Source organism: Ambystoma mexicanum, chromosome 9 (assembly GCF_040938575.1).
Source record: "Ambystoma mexicanum isolate Mex_15411 chromosome 9, UKY_AmexF1_1, whole genome shotgun sequence".
Taxonomy (NCBI): Eukaryota; Metazoa; Chordata; class Amphibia; order Caudata; family Ambystomatidae; genus Ambystoma; species Ambystoma mexicanum.
The window spans coordinates 1,480,347,528-1,480,357,409 of NC_090931.1; the positions used below are offsets into that span (position 1 = coordinate 1,480,347,528).

The 9,882-nt window shown below is 48.8% G+C and overlaps 1 protein-coding gene across 1 annotated transcript in view; it reads right to left on the minus strand.

The window, feature by feature from the left end:
* The window catches only part of CHPF (chondroitin polymerizing factor), a 117,979-nt gene extending 108,419 nt beyond the window's left edge, over positions 1-9,560 (minus strand). The window contains exon 1 of the mRNA XM_069616942.1: positions 8,256-9,560. Within this exon, the coding sequence (XP_069473043.1) occupies positions 8,256-8,554 (299 nt within the window). The 5' untranslated portion in view covers positions 8,555-9,560. The remainder of the gene's footprint in view (positions 1-8,255) is intronic.
* Between the last annotated feature and the right edge of the window lie 322 nt (positions 9,561-9,882).

The following is a 9,882-nucleotide window of genomic DNA, read 5'->3' on the forward strand; positions in this document are numbered from 1 at the left end:
CTTCTTGGTGTGTTTCGAATCCAGCTCAAATGAGTTGCTTGTGTTCAGTCGAATTGGGGTTGAGATGAAATTCGTTGCAGTTCGAGAAGTGCAGATCTTGAAGGCCACAATATGATACGATAGGTTATTTATAACGAGCTTAATACCCAGAGGTTTCGAAGCGCGGACCCCGGGATCGCACCTGTGTTGCTCCATGTCGTCTTGCTTCCAAGGCAAGCACGTTGCCGCTAAGCTATCCTCCCGAGACAATCATGAGGGATGGTTCGACAGCAAAGATGCTGGTGCCTCTGGGTGTGCAGTACAAGACGGGTGGTTCGATGCACCATCGAGGGTCGCGATTCAGCAGCAAAGATGCTGGTGGTTCAAAGGGTGGGTTAAAAGGGCATTCAACGAAATGTGGATTGTGAGGGCCACCAGGGTCAGTTCGCCGGCAAAGATGCTGGAGACTGGATGTGCAGTTTGTGGCAGGCAGTCCGGTGCAGAATGGAGGCTTGTGGTTCTATGAGGCCACCAGGATCTGGTAGTGTTGAATATCGGGCAAAAAAAGAAACTGACTGTTCAAAAAGCAGTAGTGCAACTATGAGCTTAAAGTGTGAGCTGAGGCAACAACATGCTCAGCTGGTATTGTGCGGCAGGGAACTGGTACGAGAATGCAGAAGAGCATTCAATGATCAGTTGAATGCCAAAGGCAGCTCCGGTTCAATGGCCAAAACACAGGGATATTGGCTGTATTGACCAGGTTGCTGCAAGCCCCAATCCAGGGACTCAATGATAGTCCTGGTTCTTGGGCTTCCACCCCGGGGAAGCTGTCGCACACCTTCAGGGCTCCTGTAACGTAACTAGGTCCTAGGTAGCAATGTGGCTGGCAGAGATGCAGGTCTGGCTCCAGCAGGTCTAGCTCCAGCAGCAGGCTACCTTCCCCTCAGCCCTTCTTCTCCCCCTTCCCCTCAGCCCTTCTCCCCCATGTGCCCCGGGGAAGGTTAGGGAGCAGAGTTTTGCCTTTGGCTTGGACAGTCTTCACCTCTGGTAGAGGGTATTGGAAAGCTCAACTCTCCCAACAGAGGTCTCATGAATTCTTCCTTGGACGTTTCTTCCAAGTGCCTCAAAGAAGGAGTGGGAGACCTCTTCTTTTAATGGCAAAAGTACACTGGTTTGTTTATTAATTTGTAGGGCGCACGAACCTGTGGTTAACGGGGCGCAACGAGAACAAGAATACTTAAAGCTTAGGTTACAAAGTGAGACAAGGTTATATGGTGAGGCAGGTAGGCATCAGAAAAAATACAATGGAAGATAAAGCAAAATTGTACAGTAGGTGGCACGTAGCAGATAGGTTAGACTTAGGCAGGTAATGGATACAGTACAGTAGAGATCATATGTCATTGGACTGCAGCCAGTTCAAAATATTGCGCCTAAAGCTGAGGTATTATTGGTCAACTCTGAGAGCTAGGGGTAGTGCGTTCCATTACTGTGCTGCTTTCACTGGAAAGCTATTACCTCCAGATTTTTTTAGCTTATCTCTGGGTATGTTCAGGCAGAAGGAGTTGGCTACTCTAGAGGGACAGGGGCTTGAGACAAGTGGTCTTTGCCTTCTGACATTACACTCAAAGTGCTGTGTGCTGAAGGAAGTGGAGGGGACAGGAAGGAATGATCTAGTGAGAGAGAAACAAGATGAAGGAATCTTCCTTCAGCTGGTCGAGCTCCTCCCGTCTACACAAACTCTACCCTTTTCCCTAGTCAATAAGCATCAAATACAGTTTTGGTATGCAGCACCCTGGTGCGTGGCAGGTCCTTTTGTCAAGGGTATGCACCTTGATTCTGGTTCCCAGGGCAGATTCATGTGGAGTGCCTGTCTCACTGCAGGAAGTTACCTCCACTCACAAATAATCAAAGAGGCAACCCCCATGGCTACAATTTTGCATGGAGCAGCAGAGACGGGCTGGCTGGGGGAGGGAAATACACATGACCCTTACACAGCTGAGCTCGCAGGGATGACGCATGCAATATCAATTTGATGTTGCTTGGATAAAAGATACTAGCAACCATACTTTAAACTGAGGTATGGCTTATGCTTAAAGTTTACAACTGCCACCTAAATAGTAACTCTCAGTTATGTCAATTTTGGAGCAGGGAGGCAGGTATTAAATGCAGCCACGGCACTGCAGTGACGGCAGCTGTCAAACGGACACCTGTGTCCCCCTGCACAGGCACAGGTTTACACTGTGCGTCTGGCATGGAGTTTATAAAAGGGAGATCAGATTTGCCTTCCTGTGATCAAATTACCTGTATCATTATTTATTTATTTCATAAATATGTCAAAAGCAAGGGGTTATACACCCTCACCAGATGGCAGTCTGCCACGGTGAAGGGGGTACTCTCGAGCCCGACAGCATCAAGCCAGGCCTCTAGGCACTTTCAATGACTTGAGTTGGCTTTGAGCGGCGTTGAGTAGATTGATCCAGATGGATAAGGGGTGGCAACTCAGCTCCAGACGGTCCAGCGATGTGCTGTGGTCCGGTAGTAGTAATTGGCTCAACAGGCAAGCAATGGGTCAAGTTGGTTCAAAGGTCAAATGATACAATGCAGCGCTTTGGTGGTGAGTGAAAAAAGGTTTTGATAAGTAGGATCTAAAAGCATCTTTTGGTTATAGATCATCAACTAGTAAGCAGTAGGTACCACTGGCGACCAAGGACCCAGAATGTTCTGTGCCCCAAAACTAACCTTGTGACATGCCAACTATACATTTTAGGTCACCAGAGGAGACCATTTTGTTTGAAATCTCTTCTAGGGGTATCCTTATACTACTTCATGCACTTGCCCAGCCACACAAAGTTAATTGTCACATCGGTATGTTCATATGGCACTAGTCAGCATGGGGAGTCGAAAGTAGTTTGGAGTAGCTGTTGGTACCAATGTAACCAGGCTGCTGTAAGCTACAAGCAGGAGCTAAAACAGCTCATAGCACTCTCAAACCCTGTGATCCGAGCAAAAATGTTTGGAGGGCAGGCAGATAATGGGCCAAACTACGCAAGAGTGAAATAAAGAGCAGTGTTTGAGGCAACGGCTTGAAAAGTGCCTGAAGGCTGCAAAGCTGGATTGAAAACTTTATCGAAGCTGGAAAACAGAGTTCAGAGCTGTTTAACTCCTGGGTGCTTGGCGACCCTGTCCAGAGTCTCCAAAGGAGGTCCTTTGTTCTACACTTCCAAACGAAGAAAGTTTTTAGAGAGCACTTGCAGCATTGACCAACAAACAGATCACCACACATTCTTCCTGGATAGTTGAGGGAAATGGTTTGTCATTTTTCGGCGATATTTGTCATCACTTAGATGGCGTTGAGAGAGTGCACCTGCAGGACGGCTGTCTAGCAGTGCAGCCTGACAGCATTTGCTTAGTTCCGGGTTAGGTCCGTTCTTCAATCGAGGAAGAGGATGGCTGGTGCTGAGGCCCTGGTGAGCTTTGGCGTTGCTGTGCACTGCGGACCATATCCCTACGGTTGCGGTGGTGACCATTGTGTGTATGCAGACCCTGTGCTGTTTTGGCTGGAGTGTTTCCGCTGTGTTGTGCCCTGCACTTGCATGCTGAACCGAGGGTGAGACGGGAATCTGCAACAAGGGTGTAGCGGGGCTGGCTTGCGAGCGTAACTTGTCCCGTTACTAACCATGTTGCACCTGGGCTGTCTCAGATACATACTGCCTCTTGTAGAATTTCAGAGGTTTTATCGAGAAGTGGTAATCTGCACTACCATACATCAGCCTGTCCCTCTGTGGGACAGATAGTTAGGGCTTTGCCAGGAAGTTCCTAGTTAGCCTCAAATAAACCTTTGGGTTCAGTTAAAATCTACATATGATCCGGTTACTCTGCCATTTGGAAAGGATATCCAGGTAAAGAAGGCCTGTATGCTGGAGCAAACTGATCCGATCATGAGAAGTTTGGTGATGGATCAAAGAAACATTGTCATTACCAATACAAATAAACCATCTTGGATGGAATCGAGAGAGGCGCCGAGAAATAAGGCTCTTTTTTGGTTACAATCCAAAGTTGCTCATGGCTGTGTTGGAGCTCAAGATCTTCCATTTTTGCAGAGAGTGAAAATTAAAGATGTGTGCACTTGGAATGACAGACTATTGCAATAGGTTGCAGCCAAACTAATTGGCCTCCATTTTTGAGTTTACACAATGTGAATGGTACTTCCCTGGTTGTCAAGTTAATGCTAATATTGAACTAATGTTACTATTCTTTTGTGGGTTTGTCTTGTTTAAGCGCCTCTATGCCCGAGGGCTCTTTTGCGCTATATAAATACGATTTAAAAAAAATATATATGTTTTAAATGGCAGAGGACTTTGGAGCAGACTGCACCCCCAACATGTGGGTTACCAGGAGCTAGTGCATAGCGCTATAAATCTAACCTTCATAAGAGTTGCAATTATATGCCTATTGCATATGCTCCATTATGCTGTAATGCCTTCTAGATGTGCAATTTATTCGCCTTCATACATACTCCAAGACAAAGTGTCTCATTCCGAGTGTGGCGGTCTGGAAACAAGGGTGCCAGTAAGCTCACTGGCACCCTTGTTTCCGGACCGCCACACGACGAGTCTGCCTGCAGGGGCCGTAGCGCCCGGCAGCTCTGACCCTGCCAGGTGCTCCAGCCCCGATTGGCAAAGTCGTCACTGAAACACCGACACTGTGCTTCCGTCTCCCCACTCCCATGGGACTTCTCGGGAATGGGGAGTTACCGGATCTGCCGCCTGACTTCCCACTCCGCCGGGACTTGTAATGTCCTGTGGGTGGGAAATCAGGCGGAGGATTCAGTGTTTCCAGGTCGGCGGCAACCCGCCGGTGGCACTGGCGGGTTACCGCCTACCTCGGAATGAGGCCCACAGTCAATATCACAGATGTTTATGTGGTGTCAGTTGCCCGTGGAAATCAAATGTAGCTCCAGGAAGCCGTTAGACTCAAGTTAACGAGGCTCTCATTTGATAAAAGCAGGAGCTAAATAACTCCCAGTACTTTAACAACCTGCCATGAATCCACGTGTGACCGGAAGATCCGAAATATTTGCTGACGTTTTTGTATAATCTTTGTCATCTTTGCCACCCTTATGCCACAACCTGAAAGTTGAACCTACTTGCAGACCTGGGTTATCCGACATACTGTGTGCACGGCCTTTTAAGTACCAGTGAGCTTGTGGCAATATGAGCTATCGCCTCATCTGGTGGGACACAGCCCACAGGGTGATTGTAGGCATCAAAATCAAATGACGAAAATCATTGTCCCTTATCTGGATTTGGGCATAACAAAGTTATTGTTTAAAAGGCGCCACAGGCAGAAAAGGCTGCTTCACAGACCCGCCAGGGAAAGAAAAGAATGATGGCTGAATATACAACAAGACCAGAGGTCGTATTCTACATTTTGCAATTTAAATGTAAGCAGATGGTGCATGCAAGATACCCATGAGATATATCTAGGAGTACCAAACACTTACAGACGTCTAGGACGTCAAAGACGGGCCCCTGTGAGATTTATATCACGCCTGCGTACACCTACAACCATCCCTTCAAAACTCTGGGCATCACAGAAAAGACCACGAGTGCGGCTTTCTCGTTTCTGTAGTTTTATGCACAAGCCCATTTCTCCAGGTGAAATCATGTCTTAGAATATCCTTGCGCAACATGCAAGCCCCTACACCTCCCTGAAGCCCTGTGTGTTATCGGTCAATCTCGCCATACACAGCCAGTTCGTACCGCCACTGCCAGCCTCATAATGAGGGTCCCGGGCCCCCGCAGCTCTCCTGGAGGTACTGTATCCACGTGTTAGCGTAATGGAGCATGCAGAAGCGCATGGGTAGGTCCTTTAAGACGATGGGGAACAACGGTGCGTCAGGTGTGCAGGCACTAACCTCGTAGCCACGCATCTGATAATACAGGGGGATTCGGAGGCCGTTCAAATCCATATTTGGAGCACAAAAATGGACACCATTGCCAGGCAATTCTATGAGAGTAAGTCGCAGGCGGCTTCGGAACTTCGAGACGGATGTGCTGGCGTGGGGTCTGCCAGGCTAGTGCCAGCTGAACTAGCACTGGCAGGCCGGTTGAAGGCCAAGTGTTACCATGCACCCTGGCACATGGTAAGTTTACTGACGCACAATTAGCATCCTTTTTCTTAAAAGGATAACTAATTTAATCTTCGACAAACAAATAAATGCAGACTGCTAAACTACATGCTTCTCCTTTCAACCCCATTTCTACCCCTCTGGAGTTCCAACGCTGCTGCCCTACCCATTCAATCTCCTCTACTACCCTGCAGCCTACTTGTGTAGGCCTGGGTGCGTCCATGCATGCAGTGGGGGAAGTGGAAAAAAGGAACTAGTGTTACGCTGGCTACATCCAAAAAGGAATGAGTGGGACGGCCGGAAAGAAAGTGGGGGTGGACCAGGACCACACACCTTGGCTGTACAGTGAAGCAGGGATTTTGATAGACTCTGCAGATTTGACCACATACCTTACACGCTTTATTCAGTACAAATAGTTTGGATTTCAAGGCCTTCATGAGAGAATGTCTCATAATAAAGCCACATGTAAATGCTTATAGCAACATGTTAAGCCCAAAGAATATCATTGTGGCTTTAATTTTCACATCCACATTGGTAAACTATAAGTCCCAGAATGCAAGATAATGCCAACCTGGAAAATCGAGTTAACCCCACTGTACTTTCAGACATTTAAGGCATCTAATAAAACAAGTTGTGTAATAAACTCAGACAGATAGGGCTAGTCTTTGCAAGAAACCTACAACTCATTCATGATGTCGAAAACCTTTAGTGACATAAAGCAACTTTGTTAAGATTGTAGTCATCATGAATCCACACAAATCTTTAAATGGGTGCTTTGTGTTGCTCACTTGCACCATCAGAGATGTGTTATTCTTCGAGTTGGAAATGTTCCATTATGAAAATGAAAGAAATGTCTTTGCAACCTCAGCACCTTTACGACCTGCAAAGCCACGGACTGGCAGTGCTTCAATGTCCGGCCTGAGCCCATTGTAGAACTGGCTAGGGAGAAAAAAAGCGCCCAAACGAGGCTTTGAAAGCAAACTAACTAGTAGTACGGTGCCCCAATGCTTTATATTAGACGTCCACCTCTGCATACGATACACTGCGTTTTGAATCAGGAACAGGATGCATCACGGAGGCGCATAACACCATCACTTCGAAACTTTAGGTATCACAGAACAGGCCAGGAGTACTGATCTCCCTTAATTCAATCTATGAAACTACACAGACTATTTTAATGGTTAAAGGAATATTTGCTTAACAATTTATCATTTTCAAAGTAAAGTAAACTGTAAATGATCTGACGTGCTCAAAATGAGAAAAGAGAAAGGAGGGGTGTCAGGGTGACAAATTCCCCCAAAGTGTGGGAAACTAGGGAACCACCGAAAAGACGCTGGCTACCCCAGTGGAATATTACACAGGGTTCAAAGGAGAGATCATAGTTTAGAAAAACTACCAACGGTGATCTACGACACATTTTACCCAAATAGCACAATCTACGTGAAAATGATCAAGTCCCACATACGTCTCGTCAAGTTCCCCCCCTGCCACCACCAAGCCATCACTCAGGAGGGTTTGTGGCACCCTGGAGAGAGCGACTGCTTAGATTCTGAGCACGACGAGCAGAAAGCACAAAGAAAAGCAGGAAAGCGGTGCACTACCCATTACCATGGTGTAGGAAAAACTTCACAACTTGAGCCGGCCATCCATCAGGGCAAAGCACTGGAACGTGGAAACCAACTAAACACCAATACCCCCACTAGCCAAGATTGGGATATGATCATTTAATTCCATGTATGCAAAAGCAAACTCGCCTTCGGGACACTAGATTTTGAGAACAGTGCTGCTAGCACATCTCTGAAATATGCCACACCCTTGCTCTTCACTATTGCCAAGATTAGGGGGGCATACTGACCAACACTTCGGAATTTGGGAGCCTTCTGGTAATAAAAAGATGCCAGGTACACAGAGTGCATTTGGTCACTTACACAGTGAAACCAGTTGGCCAAGTCTTTAAACAATTACCCTTTATCAAAGCAGGGCATGTACATCAATCTGGTAATGTGGTGGCCATTAGAAATGGACTTTGGAAAACAGGGATAAGACAGTATGTCTGCAGCAGAGTTAGGTAATCATACAAATTAAAAAAGGAAGCCAACAAAAAAAATGTGGTTCCCCATCTGAAGCCAGAACCTAGAATGCTCACCTGACTGGCTTCTTCTGAGCATTTTGCGAGTTGGAAGGTTTGAATGGGATAATTCTTGGCTCCCAATTCTCCCCGCTCTCCATGGCTAGACCAGCGTGGACAGAGTTGGGTTTCCTGGCTGCACTGTTCCCATCCTGGAGCAAGCTCCCGGCTCCACCGACACCGTCCGATCTGCTCAGCGCCCCACATGGCTCCTCAACCCAGGTGACGCTCAGCAGGCTAAGGGTGAAGCCTAAGGAAATGCCGACGACCACAGGGCCGACCGGCCGGAGGATGGAGAGGACCATGGATAATCTCATCACTGAGGGCCCAGCACTGGACAGGTCTGGGACAGGTCCAAAAGAAGGCACCCCCTTCTCCGTGGTGACCCCCTCAAGTGCAAAGCAGGTTCTGGCAATCCGCTGGCACTTGCCGGATCTCTTCTGGTCCAACCTAGTAGTACCAAACAGTCTCTGGTCTAGGCCCCGATTGCAGGTCAACCAACCCTTTCGATTCCAAGCCAAAGCATGGGCTGTCCAACATTACCAGGTCCAAACTTTAGGCTCAGGTGCCCCGCAGCTGTTGCAAGATGTGGGTAGCGATGTAGTCAGCGCATTCTACTGGGCACGGTCTCTGGTGGTGCCATGCGCACCCCTACAAGGGCACCCTTCCAGAACACAACCGTAGCAAGCGATGAGCTACAAGAGACTACTGGGGGCTCTGGCTTACTTTGTCTTGGGCCACTGAGTCCTAGAGAAGTGGTCCCTGGTGTAGTTTGGGTGTCCGGCTGCTTCTTTCTTCTGTCTCTCACACCCTGGGTTATGGAGTCATGGCACGCCTCCGACTGTCTGTTTTCTCTGGGTCCTCTCTTGTGTACCAATGTCTCATCTGGTTACCTGGCTCTCTGGCTGCCTCTAGGCGCCTGCTGCCTGGTCTCCTGGCTGTTCTTCCCTGTGGCTGCCTCCGTCTCCCCCTTCCATGGGAAAGTGTGACCCCGTAGGTCAGTCGCCAGTGCGGTCTCTTGCCTGGGTCCCTCTCTTCTGAACTAGGTCCCCCCTGGAACCTGTGCCTTTTTGGCGGCGGTGTCTGCACCGTCCACCTATGCCTTGCCACGGGTGCTTTAGCCCCCTCGCCTCACTTTTGTCACCCTATCCCCACAGCCAGCCTCCCCTGCTCTCTGGACGCCTTGCTCTGCCCCCCTTCTTCGCTCGTTGACCCTCGCGCATGCGCACTGGCTGCCGTTCGCAGGACCGGCTGAGCCGCTAACCCCGCCGCTGCCTTCAGCAGATTGCCGGCCTGGCGCGAGAGCTGCCGAGCGACGTGTCCTCAGAACGCCCCGCCCACTCCAGGTCTCCTCCCACTACGTGCGTCACTGATACATCCGCCACGCCCCCCTCCGTAGGGAACGAGGTGGGCGTAACTGCAGCGTCCCAAGCATCCTTCCAGACGTAATACGTGTGTTACGTACAGAGCAGGTGACGTGTGCCGAGCTCCAGGCGAGGGGCGAGGCCAGAAAGAAGCGCTACTCTGACGCGTTTAGTCCATAACGCCAAGAAAGCACATCTTTTGTGGCGTGGTCTAAGGAAAAAAAAACGACGCAAAGTGTAAATGTCTCTTGGTGGCTGTTCCTGCACCGGTTTCTGGAGAA